At 41.0% G+C, this 22586-nt stretch overlaps 1 protein-coding gene across 1 annotated transcript in view; it reads right to left on the bottom strand.

Annotated features, from left to right (window-relative positions):
* Positions 1-22586, bottom strand: part of naa25 (N-alpha-acetyltransferase 25, NatB auxiliary subunit) — a 62625-nt gene that overhangs the window by 39097 nt on the left and 942 nt on the right. The window contains exons 2-8 of the mRNA XM_033043710.1: positions 10516-10601; positions 8936-9074; positions 6164-6282; positions 5456-5530; positions 3476-3583; positions 2620-2698; positions 638-749 (exon numbers count right to left, since the gene is read on the bottom strand). Of these exons, the coding sequence (XP_032899601.1) occupies positions 638-749; positions 2620-2698; positions 3476-3583; positions 5456-5530; positions 6164-6282; positions 8936-9074; positions 10516-10601 (718 nt within the window). The remainder of the gene's footprint in view (positions 1-637; positions 750-2619; positions 2699-3475; positions 3584-5455; positions 5531-6163; positions 6283-8935; positions 9075-10515; positions 10602-22586) is intronic.

Raw genomic sequence — 22586 nt, 5'->3', positions numbered from 1 at the left:
ATTTACAGATTCTTGATTAGTACGGATGTCAGGGGTTATGGGGAGAAGGCAGGAGAATGGGGTTGAGAGAAAAAGATAGATCAGCAATGATTGAATGGCAGTGTAGACTTGATAGGCCGAATGGCCTAATTTTGCTCTGATAACTTATGAACTGCCATCTTATACCAGAAATCGAGCCTATTAATAACAACATAAAAAGCAGCAATGCAAAACAGTAAAATCTGATTTTCCTTAATATCAGATAAAAGAGTTAAACTCATAACAACTGCAGCAGAAGTGCGCATTGACCATAATTGGCTTCAGCATCAATAACAGGATCCTATGAGGGAAAACAATTAAATAGGCCAGAAGTTTTGTTCTGAACTGCGACCCCATGGGCATCAAATGGAAATCAGCCTCAGCAAGGATCTGGTGGCCATGAAATTAATCCGACTTAAAGCCAGAGGTGAGGGAAACTAAAAACATTCACAGACTAAATTCACAGATTCATCTGAAAATCCCATTACCCATAGGATAAAATAATTGAATTGACCCAATTTTTAAATACATAATAGCAAGGCAATCCATCTCATACTGAAAGGAAGTTCAATAAACATTCCCTGCGAGGACATGATTAAATAAATGAAGACATGCTCACTTGTTCAATAAAAGTTTCCTAGATAATGCATTGCATTCAGGCCATTTTATCAGCTTCTTGTATAGCACCATACATTTCATCTCACGACTCTGTAACTCACTGGTCAGTTTTTCTGAGGAGAAAACCAAAAATGTCCATATAAGCAAACAGGCAAACACATTGCTCTCAACTCAAACACAGCATAATGTTGCGTTGTTATAAGGGTCCAAGGTGAATAAGTCTGCACATAGTTTGTCTTCATTCTAATGAGCCGAGGCCCAGAATGTAAAGTTCACCAAAACAGCACTTGATGGAATTAAATTAGCAAGCACGCAACAAAATGGAAACAGGAGGGGGTGGATCAAAGGACTCTTTCGAAATATGTTACTATAGAGTAATGAAGAACTAACAAAATACTCTGTTGGAAAGAGAATATGGAATAATTACTCAAATGTAGCTTGGAGTTTCGTTTTGTTTGGAGATACAGCATGGAAACAGCCCCTTCACGTCCTCGTTGACCAGCGATCACCCATTATCCCAGTTTCGCGTCCTGCACACTAGGGGCAATTTATGGAAGCCAATTAACCTACAAAGCTGCACGTCTTTGGAATATGGGAGGAAACTGGAGCACCCGGAGAAAACCCACATGGTCACAGGGAGAACTCACAGATTAGGTACAGATAGTCAGGATCGAGCTAGGGTCTCTGGCGCTGTAAAGTGGCAACTCTACCGTTGCGCCACTGTGCCACCTTTATAATTGCTGGCACAAGCAAGAAAAATGGTTAAATGACAAATTCTGACAGGAACATATACTGTTACTTTTGCTTTTGAACCATTTGAAAGAACCATGCGGCATCACTAGTTGGAGGAAACACAGTTGGAGGAAATTGCCTGCCTGCCTGCATGCAAAATTTATAGTTTTGGTTTAGCTTCTTGTCATGTACCGAGATACAGTGAGTATTTTGTGTGCGAAACAGTCAGCAGAAAGACTATACATTATTACAATCAAGCCATCCACTGTGTGCAGATACATGATATAGGGAATAATGTTTGGTGCAAGATACGAGTCCAGTAAAGCCCAATTAAAGATGGTCTGAAGGTCTTTAATGAGGTAGACAGAAGCTCAGGGCCACTCTCCAATTGTTGGTAGAATGGTTCAGTTGCCTGATAATAGCTGGGAAGAAACTGTCTCTGAATCTGGGTGTGCATTTTCACACTTCTACACTACTTGCCCGATGGGAGAGGGGAGAAGAGGAATGACTGGTGAGAGACTTGTCCTTGATTATGCTGGTGGCCGAGCTGAGAAGTGTAGATGGAATCAATGGAAGGGAGGTTGGCTTGTGACTGAAGACAGAAGTATGCAAGAAGATTTTGTGCCAAAGGTCAAGTTGATAAATAAAAGTTACAGGATTATAGCAACTCAACTGAACTTGCAAGAACAGATTTACCAAATTATAAAGAATTATTAAAAATAATTATTGCAAATGGGTCAGGACACTCAGCTTCAACTTCTCTCGTGTAATGAACTGAAAGCATTGAGCCAGAACAACGGCAAGCATGACCACAACTGGCTTCTCATTCTTCTGATATATCATTGTCTTATGAGGGTACGGCACGGTGGCGCAGCGGTAGAGCTACTGCCTTACAGCGCCAGAGACCTGGGCTTGATCCGGACTACTAGTGCTTGTCTGTACTGAGTTTGTGTGTTCTTCCCGTGACCTGCGTGAGTCTTCTCAGAAATCTTCCATTTCCCCCCACACTCCAAAGATCTATGGGTTTGTAGGTTAATTGGATTGGTGTAAATGTAAAATTGTCCCTAGTGTGTCCAGGGTAGTGTTAATGTGCGGGGATCGCTGGTCGGTGCGGACTCGGTGGGCCAAAGGGCCTGTTTGCACGTTGCATCTCTAAACTAAACAACAGTAATTCAGGCTGCAAACTAGAACTGCCCATGCTCGTGAAAGGAAAATATCAGTGCCACTGCTTTACATCAATTATCACTTTACCTCCCAGCTTTCCTCTGATGACTTCCAGACCTTCCAGATCCTTTCCAAGACGTTCCAAAATCATTAAATAAAGTTGCACCTATTATCAAAAAACAAAAGCAATTCAAAACCATATCCACATTGTATTCTAAGTCACTGCGATATGCCCAATTTTACATTTATAATTTTGATCACGAGAAGTCACTTGTGCCTGCGCAGTGCGGGCCCGTCAGCCGCGCATGCTCAGTTTGGTGGAATATTGCATTGGGGGAACGGGACCCAACGGGTCCACGCTTGCTCTCGTATATTTTTAAAAAGGTGTTCCAAGCAAAATAAATTCTGTCATCTCTATCCTAAATGTGTGTCCCTTTATTTTGAGGCTGTTCCCTCTGGTCCTAGTCTTTCCCACTACTGAAGACATCCTCTCCATATCCACTCCATCTTGGCCTTTCATAAATTCATTAGTCATAGGAGCAGAATTAGGCCATTCGGCCCATCTCATCTACCCCGCTATTCAATCATGGCTGATCTCTTTCCCTCCAACCCAATTCTCCTGCCTTCTCCCCATAATCTTTGACACTCTTACTAATCAAGAACCTGTCAAATCCTATCAAACACCCAATGACTTGGCCTCCACCGCTGTCTGCGGCAATTAATGCCACAGATTCACCACCAGTGAGATCCTCCCTCATCTTTCTAAATCATAAAGAATGATTAAAAAGATTTGAAGTAATTACGAGATTCTGCGGCATTTTTATCAGGGTATAATTTATCATGGAAATATAACCGTGCCAGTGAGAATTTAAAATTTAAGACATTAATCTATAAGTGTCTTCATGCTGGGACTCGATAAAAATTGGATGTGCCCTTTTCTTACCTCTGCTTCAGCCTCAATCTTGTCCTCTTTCACCATCTTCTCCACCATTCGTTGCGCCAAGGGGAGGAACATTGTCTTTGATAATTTCTCATCTTGTGCTGAAATGGACTACATAAAATATAAGTAAAGTTAACAAAGTAATGTTGTCCTCTTAAAAGAAATAGTCTGAAGTAACAATCATTCTCTGCCTCAGAGGGCGGTGGAGGCAGGTTCTCTGGATGCTTTCAAGAGAGAGCTAGATAGGGCTCTTAAAAATCGCAGAATCAGGGGATATGGGGGGAAGGCAAGAAGGGGGTAATGATTGGGGATGATCAGCCATGATCATATTGAATGGCGGTGCTGGCTCGAAGGGCCGAATGGCCTACTCCTGCACCTATTGTCTATAACAACTTACCCACCCTTTCAATACAATTAATATACATTTACAAATAATTTCTGCTGCACGTATGCTTATTAATGTAAAAGGACATGAGGATCAGACAAAAATAAAACAAACACACTCCATCCCTTATGCAACTGCTGTGGAAGCATTTTAGTTTTAATTATTGCAAATGAGGAGCTTTGCAAGGGCTACACTTTTTCACCACAGATAACTCAAATAATTGACTCCATCTCTCATTTCAGCAATCAACCAAAATGCACACTGTGACAATTCTGTCAGATATTAGCAAGCTTGTTTTGGATGACACCACACAATCATTGTGACAAATGACAAGCAGCAGCTTTTAATTAGCCAAGAAGTGTTAAACAAGTTTTAAAAAAAATCATAAGTAATTAAAAATCACTATATTGTAACTTTAAAGTAAGCTTAAAAAAAAAAATGGGGATAATTTTTAAGACTTAAAATTAGAGATCTGGGGCAGACTGAAAGACAGTGTGTGTGGAATCAGTCCAAAAGCAGCAGATTTCTCCCCCCTCTTGATTTATGCCACTGCTATATTGCCTGTGCTAAACAACAAGGTTGCTAAAACATTTGAAGCATCATCAATATTTGTCGATGGTAATTTACAAAAATCCATTCACAATATTTTAACTTCTTCAAAGGTTTTACTTCCAAATTGATCTACTTTCAAAGGCAAACTGCCTGATTACACTTTAATGATCACTGATCTTGTAAAGGCTGTTGTCACTAAACGGCTAAAGAGATGTGTATCTAGCAGCTGTGTCGACACGAAACCTACAGATTAATTGGGTTCTGAAGCCTGAGATATGCAGCACAGAAGCAGGCTCTTCAACCCACGAAATCTTCGCTATCATTTATATTAATCTAACATTAATCCCATTTTTGATTTTTTACATTGTTGTATCACAAAGGGGGAAGCATATCTGCCATCTGCATATATCAGATGCTATTTTAATTGGGTTAAGTACTTCGAGACGAGCTAATTGCTTCAACAATGCCATCAACAGTCTCCAGCTGTTTCTGACAAATTACTTTCATCCAAATGAATCTCACTTTTAATGTTTTTTTTACTCTTTAGGTTTTCCAATTCATCCACAACTTGTCCCAACATGCAAAAAAAATGTTGAACATAGACACAAAATGCTGTAGTGACTCAGCGGGACAGGCAGCATCCTTGGAGAAAAGGAACAGGTGATGTTTCAGGTCGACACCCTTCTTTAGACTTCTCCAGACTGAAGAAGTGTCTTGTCCCGAAATGTCACTCATTCCTTCTCTCCAGGGATGCTGCCTGCCCCGCTGAGTTATTCCAACATTTTGTCTATCTTCGGTGTAAACCACCATTCGCAGTTCCACCCTGCACAGGAAAATGTTGAGGTGACTCTCACACACACAATGCCCTTGAGCTTAAGCCAATTTACCTCCCCAGTATTTTGTGCTGTTTGGGAATCTTGAAATTTTAATGAAACGAAAGTTTACTTCAACCGCAATATTTTGTTCTAAATGCTGCATCAATTTTTATTTTCTCACATTGTTCATTACTGTACAATTAATATTGCCAGCACAGTAATGACACTTACCTGCATGACCAGACTCATCACAGACCAAAAATAATATGGATTCTTCGGAACAATCTTGTAAAGTGCCATTCCAGCCTACGAGGAAACAGAAGTCCATAGCACCTTAAATGCTTCATAAAATTATACTATTTCAGGGAATACATTCCCACAGTAGAGTTTAATTTCATACAATTTGCACTGTGGTAAATAGCAGATATTACCAACATTTGAAAGAGAATGATAGGTCTATGTTTTAAATAGAATTGTTTTGAATTATTATTAACCTATTATACTATTTATTTAATTTACATTAATCTAATATGGGGAGGGATGAATAATAATGTCAAAACAAGGCAGAACCTTTAATTTAAATTACACCAGAAACATTCCATATCTTTCATCAGTCAAATCTGTTAATAACCTGAAATAAGAAGCTAGCAATAGAAATATCACAGGCTAGGCAGCACATGTGGAAGGAGAAACAGTTAACACTATAGACCAATAACTTATTACAAGTGGAAAAGTTTTAACAGAGGTAATTGATCTGTAACATTAACTATTTCACTTTCCATTGATGTGGCCTGACCAGTCAAGCATTTCCAGCACTTTGTTTTTAAGGCAGGTTTCTAGCATTTTCAGTTTTAGATTTTCAATTACATGTAATAAGTTGTATTTTGCTCAGGGCAAGAAAGATACTCAGATGCAGTTTCTTTGCTGCAGAAACAATACCTGTTGCATTTTTTTATATTCCCCAACCCTGGCATATGCCATGAAGAGATGCGAGTGGTACTCTTCACTGTTCGGGACCTTTCGCACAGCAGCCTCGTACAGCTTAGTGACCAATTCCGCTGAAAAAGAGAAGCACGAGTAACTTTACATGTTGTAATAACAACCCGTGCGTTCAACATGCACAAAATTATAAAATTAATTATTAAGAAGTGCGTTTGATTTCCCATGTACCAAGCTTCAGGCAGAAGAGATGTACTATAAACTCCAGTTCAGTCGTTTACTCAATTTCCTTGCTCGAGATGGATCAAGGAACTTACAACTAGCTTGAGTATCTCTGGGGTAGGAAGAGTAAAACTGTCCAAAATTCCTACTGATTATCAAGTAGGCATGCTACTTATTTAGGAGGGGACAGAAAAACTCAAATTTGGCCGCTGCCCTCAAAGATAATGCAATCCACATATGAAGCAACCATTTGGAGAACATACTTGGAAGCAATCTGCAGTAACTCTTAAACTCATAATTGTCTTTAGAAGAGGAAATGGAAGAGGGATTTTTCAGACAATTAAGACAGGAAAAAAACCAAGCGTCAATGTTACTCATTTCTGCACCAGATGCTCATTTCATGGAATAAACAATACTTCGGCGACCGTTTCGCCGAACACTTGCACTTGGTCTAATAAGGCCCTACTGGATCTCCTGGTTGCCATTTGACTCTTCCCATTCCCAAACTGAACTTTCTGTCCTCAGCCTCCTCCATTGCCAAAGGGAGGTCATATGCAAATTGGAAGAACAGCACCTCATATTCTGTTCGTGTAGCTTAAGACCCAACGGTTTGAACATTGAATTGTCAAATTTTAGGTAACACATAACCGTACCCCACTCCCGCTTTCTTCCCCCCCCCTCCCCCCACCTGTCCTTTGCCCCAACTGGACTCGCACAAATTTCTCCCCTCCCAGCTGCATTCCTTCATCTAGCTTCACAATTCACAACTCGTCACTCCTTTTGTCTCAAACCTCTGACTTTTCATCTATGGCTTTTGTCTAGCCATCTGCCAATCAAAAACACCTCTTACCTCTGTATCCACCTATTACCGGCTAGGCTTTGTCCTGCCCTTCCTCTTTTCCAACTTTCTTCCCTCTAACCCTTCACACATTCAATCTGAAGAAGGGGCCCGAACCAAAACGCCACCTATTCATATTCTCTAGAGATGCTGCCTGACCCGCTGGGTTACTCCAGCACTTTGTGTCTTTTAGAAAAATTCTGCCAATACAGCATTTCCCATCTTGTTGGTAATAACAACAACATTATAGGCAGATTATTAATTTTGTTAAGTACTAAATATTCAAAGTATTTTGGAAAAATACATATATTGTGGAATATGAAGTGGTACAGATTGCAAGGAAGAAACAACAGGATGTGCTGTCTCAGAAATCCTTCAGCCTAGTATTCCAGAGCAAAGGAAAGGAAAATGTGACTACACAAAATAAACAGACTGTATATGCAGACATGCATTAAGGGAAGTGGACAATATCCTTCCTTGTGGAAACGAAGCTATTCCTAACATTTCTGTTGAGCATCACAATGTACAAAGTCTGCCTTAGTAAACTGTGGCTAGTTTAGTTTAAGACTGTTAGATCGAAAACACGAATCAGAAACAAAAAGTGACGATGTTTCCGTTAAACATTAAAAACCTTACTTTTTTTTAAGCTTTTAGAGATACAGTATGGAAACACAGCCTTCGTCCCACTGAGTCCACGCAGACTGCCAATCATCCGTTCACACTAGTTCTACGTTACCCCACTTTCTCACTCACTCCCTTCACATTTGGGACAATTTTAGAAGCCAGTTAATCTACAAACCGGCACATCTTTGGGATGTGGGAGGAAGCGCCTACACAAAACCTACGTGGTCAGAGGAAGTGCGTGCAAACCCCACAGACAGCACTCCAGCTCAGGATCAAACCTAGGTCTCTAGAACTGCGAGACAGCAGTTTTACCAGGTGTGCCAACAACATGTTAATTTGATATTGCAACCCACCCACACTTTTTTTGAACCAATCTCTTTAGTTTAGATGATCAACTTTCTCAGATTTGTATGCAACAGAAATGCTGTTGATCTTCTGCCACATTTAACATTTAAATATTTACAGCAGGAGAGAAAAGTAAAATATTCATTGTTGCGTTCAAATGCTGGCAATAACAGGCACTAGTATACCATAGCTTTAAAGAACATAACTCCAGACTTCTGAAGGGTTTCGACCCGAAACATTGCCTATTTCCTTCGCTCCATAGATGCTGCCTCGCCCGCTGAGTTTCTCCAGCATTTTTGTCTACCTGAGCATTGTGCATGTTTGTTCCTTTTCCTGAAAATATTCTGCTTAAGGTTTCCAAAAATCTTTATTTCTAGGTATTAAAGTTGTCTTCTGCATATCCATTGGCAGACATAATGCTTCTTATAGCTCAAGTCAATTAACAGAACGGGCTTCAGGCATGGTTGATTCGTCCCCTCTGTCTCCAAGGCAAAAAGGTTCTGCACATAATGCTAGAAATCTGTACAAGATCCTCTCTGCAACTGTCACCGTACCAGAGTAACGTCAGTGAAGAAATTAACACACTTAAGTTGCAATTTTCAAACAACCTTCAAATAAAATTTCCACAGTTGGTTCTTAAAGTTTATAATGAATTATAAATTACACTGATCAAAACTAAGATTCAACGGGTCCCACAACCCCTATTGTTCTCTATTCTCTCATATCCTTCCAAAAGAACATACGTCTGTGCATCTCTCGATAGAGAATGGTCAGGGCCTGTAAGGAGTTGTCATCGGTCGGTTCAAGTGCAGCTACTTCCTGTGCCAGAGTAAACGCCTCTTCTTGCTTCCCCGTTCGCTGTAGGCCAATTGCTTTCAGAACCTTTAATGTCAGACCACAAAAGGAAACTGTCAGGACTCTATCCACAAACAGGTATTCAGTGATGCCAACAGGCTTAGTTAGCACATTGATATCACTATCTACAGAAAGGAAAAAACTTACCCAAGTTCATGCGGTGGTCATGCTTCTCGAACTCAATGTTGTTAGTTCACAAGTTCAGACTACTACAGGTCCACCACTGACTTCCCAACAACTGGTGATCAGGCACCCTCTTTTAATCTGGCCAAAATTTCGAGAGCGGACTTGAAATTCTCCCCTAGAAGTACCCCCAAAATGTGGCACCAAGGCTGGGTGAGGCGGCTGAACTCGACCTCACTGGGACTTCTGTGTGGAATCTGTGAGTTGAATTTGCCTCCTCTAGCCAGAGCTCTGGAACTCTGGCCCGGCTGGCAGATCCATTCACATAGTCGACTTCCGAGGCCGAATTTCTGGGCCGGTATCTAGGCCCCTCAGCTGCCTAGGCAGACTGTTTCGGTATCGTTCGACTCCTCACAGAGGCCGTGGCCACTGTTGGTCCGGCTACAAGGACATTCCAGAAAGCCTTTGGAACCAAGAGTGCTGGAAAATCAGTTGTGGTCCTGTACTTGAAGATTTGTACAACATATACATCATGCACAACTCAAAAATCTTTTTAACGTTGCGGACAGATGGCAAATTTTATCCAATATCTGTATCATGAGTAGAAGATAACTATTTGTGTACGGTTAGGATAGGAGTTACATTGTTTATATCCATAGTCTTACAAATGGCAGGACGTGCTTGGCTGGTGGCAGAGCCTGCTTGTGTTTTTGTGTGCATTATGACAAATGCGATCAAATTAATAAATTTAAAAAAAAATTGAAATAACTCCAAGCATTCAATCCTGACCCTAAATATTGCCACAAGAGCAAACAATCTCAAAATGTTGAATGCAAAATGAAACTGAAATTATTGATATTAACAAATTCATTCTAATTTCCTGATCCAACAATTGAACCCCAAATCACTGCTAAAATTACCTTCAGTTAAGAATCATAAAAGGATAAGCTTTGTCTTAGCTGAATGGTACTCTCTCTATTTGGCAATACAGTGCTCCTATCATTTAAAAAAAATGACTTGCTGCATTCAAATTCATGGAAGACAAGTATGAGCTTTGCAAATGCTCATGAATCACCAAGAAAGCCGTACAATCACTGACAGAACATTCTTGCGCCTTGTCTTTAACAGTACCAGGAAACCTATCAACTAAACTAAAATAGTGTTCTAAATTGCAAATACATATTCCAAAACATACATCTCCAGAAAATATTTCTCTCTGACAATGTTTGCTGTTTTATTTCAACTATTTAACAGGAACACTTCTTGTGTATATGTCCCAAAGTGCATAACTGAAGGGGTCATACAATATTTTGTCCTTGAAGAATCTATTCATATCTTTGTTTACCTTCGCACAGTGAAGATCCTTATGCTTCTTGAGCAATTTGTCAGCTTGCTGGATAGCCATCTTGTTGTTGCCATTGTCTAGATAATCTGTCCAACAGATAGAACATGTCAATTTTTTGGTACATGGTATCTAAGGCAAAGGCATCCTTGCAACAGAATGCCATGGAAAACTTGTGCAGTACTGAAAGCATCAAGATTTCCTCAGTGTAACCACAACATTATTAAAAGAAAAACAACACTAACACCAGCATCATTCCTCGGTGTAAAAGATAACAGCGTTTTCTTGAATACTAAGCTTAACACTCAAAGGACATAGTAAAGGGCCTGTCCCACTTGGGCGTCATTTGCGCGTCACGCAGATGGCGCGCGAAGATTTTGTACATCCCAAAATCCTGGGGCGCCGCGCGCGACTGCCTACGTCACCACGCACCATGCGCGCGTAATGCGTGACGCGCAAATGACGCCCAAGTGGGACAGGCCCTTAATGCATGAAAGAAACTGGTAAATACCCCCAGGTCATCCAGAGCAATAGCCCTGACCATTGACCTTTGTGTACAACGATCATAGAGCATGTGTGTCCTTACTTTCACCACCTTATGGTTCTTTGAACTGCCATTTTTTTAAAATCATAATTTACAGTAGATTTTGTACCACTGATCACCATGCTTGTCGTAGCAAAATGCAAAATTGAGAGAGACAGCAATATTTGCAATCGCTTCTGTAGTCCACTCATGAGAAACAGCCATTACTTTACCTATACATGACTACAAAGATCAGCAATTGGTCATACAAAGAAATAAATGCCATTGTTTTCTCTGCATCAATCACAGCTATTAGGTTGTAGAATCAAGGAACTGCAAAGGTAGACAAAAACTTTGGAGAAACTCTGCGGGTGAGGCAGCATCTATGGAGCGAAGGAAATAGGCAACGTTTCGGGTCGAACCCCTTCTTCAGACTAATAGGAACTGCAAATACTGGTTTACACAAAAGGACACAAAGTGCTGGAGTAACACACTCCAGGGTCAGGCAGCATCTCTGGAGAATGTGGATAGGTGTTGTTTTGGGTCAAAACACTTCTTTGGACAGATTATATGGGGGGGGGGGGAGAAGAGAAGTATCAGGACAAAGCATGATAGGTGGACACAGGCGAGGGAGGTTATTTGATAGGCAGACGGTTGGAAAAGGCACGAGATAGAGAAGACTTGCAAATTGTGAAGCCAGAGGAAGGAATGTAAGAAGGGGGTGGGGGGGGAGGGGGGAGAAATAGGTGTTAGTGCAGATGGTTCACAAGGAGGGGGTGGTGGAGGTGATGGTGGGGGGGGGAGATGTTAGAGGTTACCAAAAATTGGAGAGTTTAATGTTCATACCAATGGGCTGTAAACGACCCAAGTGAAATATGAGATGCTGTTCCTCCAGTTTGCATTAAGTTTCATTCTGGAAATGTCAGAGTCCCAGGGTAGAAAGGGGGCCTTGGGAATGGGAATGGGAGTTAAAATGGTTAACAACCAGGAGATTCAGTAGGCCTTGACAGACCGAGCACAAGTGTTCGTCAAAATGGTAATCGAGTCTACGCTCGGATTCCCGATGCATAGAAGGTTGCTCATTTTCCACTCCACAACTTCCAATACTCATTTCTATCTTGCCAATAACATTTTCATCTCTTATGCTCATTTTATAAAAACACTTAAACCTTTGGCTGATTGATGGACAATAGACAATAAACAAAAGGTGCAGGAGTAGGCCATTCAGGCCAGCATCGCCATTCAATGTGATCATGGCTGATCATCCACAATCAGTACCCCATTCCTGCCTTCTCCCCATATTCCCTGACTCCGCTATCTTCAAGAGCCCCATCTAGCTCTCTCTTGAAAGTATCCAGAGAACCGACCTCCACCGCCCTCTGAGGCAGAGAATTCTACAGACTCACAACTCTGTGTGAAAAAGTGTTTCCTCATCTCCGTTGTAAATGGCTTACTCCTTATTCTTAAACTGTGGCCCCTGGTTCTGGACTCGCCCAACATCGGGAACATGTTTCCTGCCTCTATTGTGTCCAAACCCTTAATAATCTTATACGTTTCAATAAGATACCCTCTCATCCTTCTAAATTCCAGAGTAGACAAGCCAAGCTGCTCCATTCCCTCAGCATATGACAGACCGCCATCCCGGGAATTATCCTTGTGAACCAATGCTGCAGTCCCTCAATAGCAAGAATGTCCTTCCTCAAATTAGGAGACCAAAACTGCACACAATACTCCAGGTGTGGTCTCACTAGGGCCCTGCACAACTGCAGAAGGATCTCTTTGCTCCTATACTCAATTACTCTTGTTATGAAGGCCAACATGCCATTTCCTTTTTCACTGCCTGCTGTACCTGCATGCTTACTTTCATTGACTGATGAACAAGGACCCCCAGATCCCATTTTACTTCTCCTTTTCCCAACTTGACACCATTTAGATAATAATCTTCCTTCCAGTTTTTGCTATCAATGTGGATAACCTCACATTTATCCACATTAAACTGCATCTGCCATGCATCTGCCCACTCACCCAACTGTCCAAGTCACCCTGCATTCTCATAGCATCATTCTCACAGTTCACACTGTCACACAGTTTTGTGTCATCTGCAAATTTGCTAATGTTACTTGTTATCCTTTCATCTATATCATTAATATATATTGTAAATAGCTGCGGTCCCAGCACCGAGCCTTGCGGTACCCCACTAGTCACTGCCTGCCATTCTGAAAGGGACCTATTAATCCCTACTCTTTATTTCCTGTCTGCCAATCAATTTTCTATCCATGTCAGCACTCTACCTCCAATACCATGTGCCCTAATTTTGCCCACTAATCTCCTATGTAGGACCTTATCAAATGCTTTCTGAAAGACCAGGTACACTACATCCACTGGCTCTCCCTTGTCCATTTTCCTAGTTACATCCACAAAAAATTCCAGAAGATTAGTCAAGCATGATTTCCCCATCATAAATCCATGCTGACTCAGACCGATCCTGTTACTGCTATCCAAATGTGCCGCTATTTCATCTTTTATGATTGATTCCAGCATCTTCCCCACCACCGATGTCAGGCTAACTGAAAGCTTCCATCAAAATCCAATCATTGGAACACAGATCCAGAGGTAAAATGAGGCCACAGATTCACAGCTTTGGAAATAAAATTAAAAGATAAAAATCTGAAATAAGATTTTTAAAAATGCTGGAAAAGCAGAGCAGAACAGGCAGCAACTGTGGAAGGAGAAAAGTTCAGGCTCAAGGCTCCTCCATCAGAACTACATACTTTTTTCAAAACGGTCCGATCTTCTGGGGAATTCCTGTGTTGCTTTTTTCCTCCAGCAGACAGCAACAATGCTAATCACCTTTCACAACTTCAACCTGATCCTTTGTTTGTTTTCTCTCTAATTACTCTGATTAATCTATTAACCAGATTGGTCTAAAAACATTGGGATCATCTGGGAAATCTTGGCCTTGCAATATATTCCCCTTGCACCACTCATCTCTTCCTCACACCATCTGCAATCTGAACCCAACATAATTCTCCAATTTTAGGTAACTACAAAACCTTTCCCCTCTCCCTTCTTTCCCCACAACAGCACCGCTCCCCCCCCCCCCCCTCACCTACACTAATTTCTCCCCTCTCTATTTCTCCCCTCTCTACATTCGTTCTCTAGCTTCACAATTCGCAACTCAATCCACTTGTCTCACACCTTCTGTCCTTACATCTCGGGCCTTTGTCCAGAATTGTCAACCATCTGTCTATTAAAAACACCTCTCATCTGTATCCACCAGCCAGGCTTTGTCTTGACCCTCCTCTCTTCCAGCTTCCTCTCCCCCAACACTACAATCAGTCTGAAACATCACCTACCCATGTTCTCCAGAGAAGGTGCCAGACCCTCTGAGTTACTCCAGCACTGTATATTTTCAGAACAGCATTTGCAGCTCCTTGTTTCTTCATGTTTTCTTACTTCCTGGTTCTGACGAATGGTCTTTGACTGAAAATGCCAGGTCTTGTTTCTTTTTCCACGGATGCTGCCTGACCTGCTGAGTGTTTCCAGCATTTAAATTTCACCACACTGGAGCTGCCTCCTGATTGCTCCTTTCAAATACAAACGTATTCTTCACCCAAACAATATTGTAAAGTTAAAAGCATGAAAATTATGATCTCACAGAGCCCAAAACAGCAGCAAACCTTGAGGGTGGGGCACAACCCCTATGCGGCAAGTGTTTTTAATAGGTAGATCAGACAGATCCATCTACACAAGATCTATACTGAGCATCATGGCTTTAGTCATATCCTCGGATAGATTTAGCCAAGAAAAATCCTTTCATCTTTTAAAAATATCATGTTTGCTGGTTTAATAATACCACTGAAAGTCATTGTTATTTTGAGATGAACATTCTTTTGTTTTCTTGAAATTGCAATTTTAACTCCTTTTGTTTCAGTTGGCTGAAGACAGCAGCAAATGAAAGCAACATCCCTGATTAAAATGAAGCAACCTTGCCCCAATCAAAATCTTTAACCAAGAAAATGGAAGGGGAGGCAACACTAATCAATAAAAGCTCTTTCAGTTTAGGAACTCCAAATGCAGTACACCTATGAGTGGCGCCGTCAATCTATCCATTCCCTTCACAGATGCTGCCTGGCTCGCTGCGTTCCTCCAGCACTTTGATTTTTTTTTAGTAGTTAATTCCAGCGTCGACAGTTTCTTGAATCTCCATGCTACAATCAGCTAGTTAAACCCAAACAATAACAGAGGGAATTATGAAAAAATGCAGTGTTTCATATACAACAGGTCATAATTTTGGAGGAAGTGTGAGATTGTGGATTGAAGATTGGATATCAGTTTGGAGACAGTCAGAAAAATCTTTTTTTTTTTCAGGGTGGATGGACGTAAATAATGGAAACAAGATCAGTTTCTGGTCCTCAATTATTTACTGAGCAAGATGGCTCTATCCCGCTATGCATTGCCGATTTAAGTATCTGCCTAAATGCCTCTTTAACATTGTAATTTTATCTGACTGGCACATGAATGCAACCAGCCTGGTGCAGATATAAAATACTTTACAAAAAATACTATGCAAAAAAAATCTCCTGTATCCCACCACCATAAAATTATACTCTTGTTTTTGATATTCCACCATGGGGGAGGATGTTGAATTTTGATGAGATGATTTTGATTACCTATCTCTCATCCACCTATGACTTTATGTACTTTGTCAAGTCACACTTCAGTCTCCTTCACTCCACGGAAACCAAGCCAGCCTATCGAATCTCTCCACCCCACCCCACATCATCACCAAAATTGTCCAATCTAAGCAACATCCCAATGAATTTCCTCCGCCCCCTCTCCAGTCCAATCACATTCTACCTGTGGTATAGTGACCAGACCACGCAGAATATTCTGACTATGACCTCATGTTTGGAAAGTTACAACCTGACATCCCAACTACTATATTCCATGCCCCAATCCATGAAGACAATCATGCCATATGACCATCACCATATACACCAGTATTTTGATTTACAGGGAACGATGGACTTGGACCCCATGTCCATCTGTTCAACATTTTTAAGTAACCTACCATTTACTGTATATACTCTGCTCCTATTTAGCTTCTCATAATATTTGTCGGGATTAGATTCTATCTGCCAATTCCTAATTTATCTACATTGGTGTAGTATTAATCAAGGTTCCTCACTATCTACAACCCCAATTTTTGTGTCATCCACAAACTTAGTAATCATTCCTCCCCACATTGATTTTCAATAAAACCTTTTTCCTACAAATGAACAGACCTGATTTAATTTGCTGCAGCTTAATATGTTTAGCATATTAAATCAGCAGCATTATTTGCAAGAACATATTCTTTGTAATTAGAATGCAAATTCTCCTGAAGTTATTACTTAAAGAGCTCATTATTAGGACAAGTGAGCAGTCATTCCAAACACAATAAAACAACTATCATTAGATTTTGAATTATTTTTGAGTGCCTTTGTGTGGAAATCCATTTTATTAGGGAATCATCATTAGATAGGTCAAACCATAGGTTGAGGGGGAAGAAGCAGTAGGGGAAATGTTAAAGAGTTATGATGCTCCACCCTTGGATCAGGATATCCTGCATTCCACAAGCTATCCCTCAATTTTCCAAGTTCATCATACACAGTACCAATGAGTCATTGACCAAGAACACACCTGTATCTTCCATTCACTTTGAAATGGGCAGGCATGACTTCTGAAGTTCATAAACCAAGTCAGAATCTTTCAAGTTTTAAGAAAATCACCTTTCATTTCAAAACTCTTGTGAGTAAAGGACAATCGTATTTAACTTCCCCTTGCACTGAACAGCTAAGTGCAGAAATCAATTTACTGGGGTTTGCTTTATCCTCCCTTGGTGCAGACAGCAGCGCAGCATGAACACCTCATACAATTGCAACGCCTCGCTATTCTTGCTTCTGTAAGAATCCTGTGCAAAGGTCAGCATGATGCCTACCATTCTAATTGCACCTGAATACTCTGGCATTGAATGAAATATCTTGCAAAAATCCCATGGTAAATCAATAAGACTGGATAATATGTAAGAAGGAACTGCAGATGCTGGCTTAAACTGAAGATAGACACAAAAAGCTGGAGTAACTCAGCGGGACAGGCAGCATCTCTGGAGAGAAGGAATGGGTGACATTTTGGGTCAAGACCGTTCTTCAGACTATATAATATTTTTTTTAAAGACCATTTGCTACATAGCTCACTCAATTAATCTGCCTACATCCATTTGTAGACCCTACTTTACCTTTTAGCTCCCATCATCAAAACTGAGGCTATTATTTATCTCCTTATTGGCTCATATATTATAAGTAAATCAGGGTGCAGTTCTAACCTTGCAGGATCTCGGCAGTATCAACCTGTCATCTGACCCATTTATTTTAGCTGTTTTCAGTCTTCGGAGATCCTTTATCCTTGATAATATAAAAACCTCTTTATGTCTTCTCATCAAAATTCCATTTAAAAATCGATTGGATTCTCTCATATATATCCTGGCCATTTCTTCAATAAAATGAATAAACTTAGTCATAATCAGAGTTATGCAGCACAGAAACAGACCCTTTGGTCCAACATGCCCAAGCCAACAATATGGGCTTCGTAGGTTTGTTCCATTTGCCTACATTTGGTCAATATCCTCAAAACCTTTTCAATCTATTTAACCATCCATATCACTTTTGAAAATCACAATTGTATCCACTTATATAGAAGCAGCATTGTGAAAATAATTCCTATCCATGGTGATTGTCCAATCAATGTCAGGTTTCTTCGGTACTCAATGGAAGTATTAACATTTTCCTTATGGCCATCTGGTCCACATACTTCTCATTCATTCTGCTCGCATCTTTCTTAAGTAGAAATTCCCATCAACAGGGATTCTTTCAAAATTTACGGAATTTTGAAAGATAATTGTTAATGCACTTCCTTGATAGCCACCTCTATCGTCGTCCAAAGACACAATTTTACCAGAGTGTATTGGTCAGTGTTAGTTCCAATCGAATGTTCCAATACTCTCTGTTCAGTAACATATTTCTGCACTGCTGTAACTCTTGAGACTCTCTTCTTTCCAATTATTATCCCTAATTATATTGGCGCACAGCAATGAATCTTTCTCATTCTTCTCTGGTTTTGAAATCTCATAACACACAAGGTTACTAGATGGAAGATCTAGACTTGGTGGGCTGAAATACTTGATTCCGGGCTATATCTCCATGACTATAACCTTGCACTGGGGAGGTAAAATTAGCTAGTAGGAGCAAGTATTCTGTGAAACAGTCACCTAGCCTATGTTTGGGTCTTGCTGATGTGAAGGAGGCCACATGGGAAGCACCAAATGCAGTAGATGAGGTTAGAGGAGTTGTATGTGAACGTCTGTCTCACCTGAACTCCCCTTCCCATAGCAACCTTTATCCTGAGCCTCCACTGCCAAACTGAGACCACACACAAACTGGAGGAACAGCCCCTCACATTCCATTCAGGTAGCTTACAACATAACATTCTCCAATTTTAAACAATTTTAGGATAAGAGAATCCTCATTTTCCAAACTGCATAACTTTGAATGTCATTTTTTCTGAAATCAAAGCTAAACCTCACTCCCAGCAAATAAGCTCAACCCATTCACCGAAACAGAGGTGGATTAACAGACATTTTATGTTCAAATTTGTGTGCCTCTATGCTGTTCATTGTTTTCTATTTTCAGTAAGGTGTTACGTTTAAACAGAAAACCACAGCCTTTATAATCAAAGAAAAATTACTATTTCTTATGAACAAACTGGAAAAGCATGCGTTGGTTCTATAAGAAGAAAGATCAGCAGAAATATCAGTTATAGTGTCAAAAATCATGATGGTTATTTAGGACCGTGAGGAATGCTCTGTTTCTGTTCACATTCGGAGAATAACGGAATGAAGAATCAGAGAACTAGTAGCTGGGAATGATTTATTTGCAAATAGAAAGTTGTGGTGCGTGGGTCTCAAAAGGAAGCACGAAGTCCAGTGTTTTGAGAGGCACCTTTAATTATGTTCCTCCCGGTTGTAGGGAAGACCAAACAAGAGAAAGATGGCACCCAAACCCCTGCCTTTAAACCCTCTGGCTAAGGGCCGCCTCCGGACTGAACCACTCCCGTGCCGAGGGGTTCGACAGTATGATGGCACGACCCTTGGGAGCCGCCACAGGACCCCCCCCCAGAACCAGAGGCACGAAACGCACCGGCGGGCGCACGACCCGGCCGGCCCGCGTGCGGAAGTCAGCCGATCGTGGGGCTGGCGGAGGCATAGGTGGAGGGACAGGTCGAGGGACCGGCGGGAGGACAGGTGGAGTGAGCCGTGAAGGGGGGCGCCCTCGAGGCCGAGGTTGGGCAACCAGCCGCCACAGGATGGTTGGTCGTTGGTCAATGTCCAGGTGTGCCGGCTTCAAACGGTCAATCGACACTGCCTCCGGCCGGCCCCCCATGTCCAGGACAAAAGTCGACTGCCCGTGTTCCAGCACCCAGAACGGGCCCTCATACGGCCTCTGGAGTGGCGTCCGGTGGGCATCACGGCGCAGGAAGACGTATGGGCAGTCCCTGAGGGCTGATGGCACGTGTGGGCAAAATGTCTCATGGCGGGACGTCGGGACGGGTGCGAGCCTGCCAACTCGCTCGCGAAGGCGCTTTAGGGTGGATGAGGGCGTTCCCTGCTGCCCCGGCGCCGACGGCACGAACTCCCCGGGCACCGTGATTATTTAACACAAACTGGAGGAACAGCCCCTCACATTCCATTCGGCTACTTCAGATCTGGCAACATAATGCTGTGTTTATGATATTGTGGCCACATATATACTGAGCAGGCTTCACAGTATCCTGTGACAGGTACCAGAAGGATCTACTGATCTCTGTTGTGCACATTGGCATGATAAATTTAAAGAGGTTGAGTGCCTTGCCACAAAGCTGTGCACCAACTGGATCTCTTCCATAAATTTGCTGATGGGCTACATCAAGTCAAAAGTAAAGCCTCTCAACCACATCACTGCACAGCAGTGGAGGAAAAGTGCAGACAGCTGCTAAATATCACTCAGAAACAAGCACCAAAAAAAATTATACACCAGAAATAAGACGATTGAGGCACCACTTAGTCCACCCTTCTTTGATGAGAATTCAGGATGATTCGATTTCATTCCAGTTGTTTATGCTCCGAGGTGTCAGATAAGGCTCAGTTGGTTTTATGTGCCATCTTTGAATGTTCCCTCTCCACTCTGCTCAATCACGAGATGTTGGCATTTTTTCCCCCAACCTCAAAGAGGCATCTATCTGGAAATCTCTTTCTGTGACAGTGCTTGGAATTGAATGCGTTTTGGATACTGATATCAGGACGGCAAGCAACATAGCCTGCCCAATAGAGTTAACCAGAGTGTAATTATGGATTCAATGTTGAGAATGTTAGCATAGGAGAAGATACTATGATGGTTCACTTATCCTGCCAGAGGATTTTACAGTGGCAACGATGGTGATCTCTCCAGTGGTTTGAGGGACCTATGTTGCCCAGCAGACGATGATTTTTACACTGAGCTTGTAGTCTTGATTTTCAGCACATTTTTCTTCAGTTAGCCAAAGATAGTGGTAAATTTTATCACTGAGAGGTGACTCCAAAGATGTGGGAAGTGGTTCACATTTCCCCCAGTCTCACAGTAGGCATTTATTGATTGGCGATGTGGTATAGTGGGGACAGGCCTTCAAATACGTGCATATGAAAGTATCGCTCACTATAGCTCAACTATTGAGGCTGGGAAAAAACTTCATTCTGGAACAGAGGGAATGAAATTTAAGAGTTTCCCATCGATTCAGTACATTAGCTCCAATGAAATGGGAAGTGAGGATGTGAAGTACAGTAATGCTGCAAGAATGAATAAACATTTCAGGACAATGGTGCAGCTTCGCTTGATGCCAATCGATAACGAGATTGGTTATTTTGTGGACCCTTCAGTGAGGGGCATCAATTACTCTTAATTATTTTTTACAAAATGAAGCTGCAAAGAAAGCAATACATATTCAGTGAAGCAATCTAATCTGAATTAAGTATTTGATCTTTCACTGAGTGATCTGAGGCTCAGAATAGCAACATGGCGATGAAGGTGAGGTGCTGAGGAGAGTTGGGAATGAAAGGGGGCAAGACATCCAGAATTTTGTTCACTCCTTCAATATTGAGTTTCCTTTAACTATTTGGTGAATGAGATTCAGCAAAATGACAGGTATCCATGACTGTTTTTTGATATTACATAACAGGAAATAATTCTACATATCCATAGGTTTTTTTTCCCAGAACATTTCATTTTATTCCTTTAAATACAAAAGGTAATCATTATTTTGCAAAAGGATGTTTTAAATGAAAGGCTTTCATCACCTTGACATGAATTATGTGTGGGTGACTGATATATTAATGAATGTTGTTTTTTGTATCCTGAAATCACAAGTCATCTCTATAGAAGAGTATTGTAGTAAAGTTGTAGTAAGATTTGCAGTAAAGTTGCAGATTTAGTAATACAGAGATCTGGACTAACCATCATGAGGCATGAGATAAGATTCACATTATAACAGATATGAAAATTAAATTCATAATAATCTGGAAAAATCCCTAGATATTAGTAGCGATGATCAGAAAGCCAATGTCCTTTGGGGGGACAGAAATCTGCCAAACCTAATCTATGTGCGAATCAAAAATATTTGAAACTGCTCAACTGCCTAGAATGTCCAGATGACAAGATAAAACACATCAATCCAGATCATGAGAAAATCTTGATTTTTGAACCTGTCAGCATTCCATTTAAAAGTATGCGATCACTCAAGCTCTCAAGCAGGGACAGAACTAATGCAAACTACCAGACATTGCTTACGTCTTCAGTTTCCTGCAATCCCGCAGTAGAAAGAAGCTATCATTCAATTTTAAGAGGCTCTTTAGATGTATATTTACATGTTTACACTACAGTTTTCACAGATTTTAAAGCACATTTCCAGCATCAAATGCCAATACATCAGACTTTCCAATTTCAGATCCAACATCACTAGGCAAAAGCATCAAGAGCTTTTTTTCCCCCAAAATTTTCAACCCTAAAAAAAAATCAGGAAAGTAGCCGCAAGAGGTGAATGAGTACTTAAGAGAAAGTTGTTTATTGGCTAATTGATGGAGGTTACAAATGTTCTTTCCCACTTTACCACTACAGTAGTTTGTGTGCTTACATTACAGGTATATTGGCCTGCAACCCCCTTAAAATGCTATCATCTCTCTTTCTTCCTAATTAAAATTAATCAGACTTTCCTTCTGTTTAAACCTCACCTCTTGTATCTATTGTTGATAAGAACATTTTGATATATATATATATATATCTGTTGCCTATTGAGAGGTTGCTACATTATTAAGTGGCACCAAATATTATTCAAAATAGATGAGAACAATGGATGTTTTTATCCTAAATAAATTGATCAATAATTATTACCAAACCTAAAATCAAAACATATCTAGTGTTAGTTGAAGTGCTCATTTGTACAGTTC

This window comes from Amblyraja radiata, chromosome 25 (genome assembly GCF_010909765.2).
Source record: "Amblyraja radiata isolate CabotCenter1 chromosome 25, sAmbRad1.1.pri, whole genome shotgun sequence".
In the NCBI taxonomy this organism is placed as follows: domain Eukaryota; kingdom Metazoa; phylum Chordata; class Chondrichthyes; order Rajiformes; family Rajidae; genus Amblyraja; species Amblyraja radiata.
This window is presented reverse-complemented; position numbering and strand designations above follow the sequence as displayed.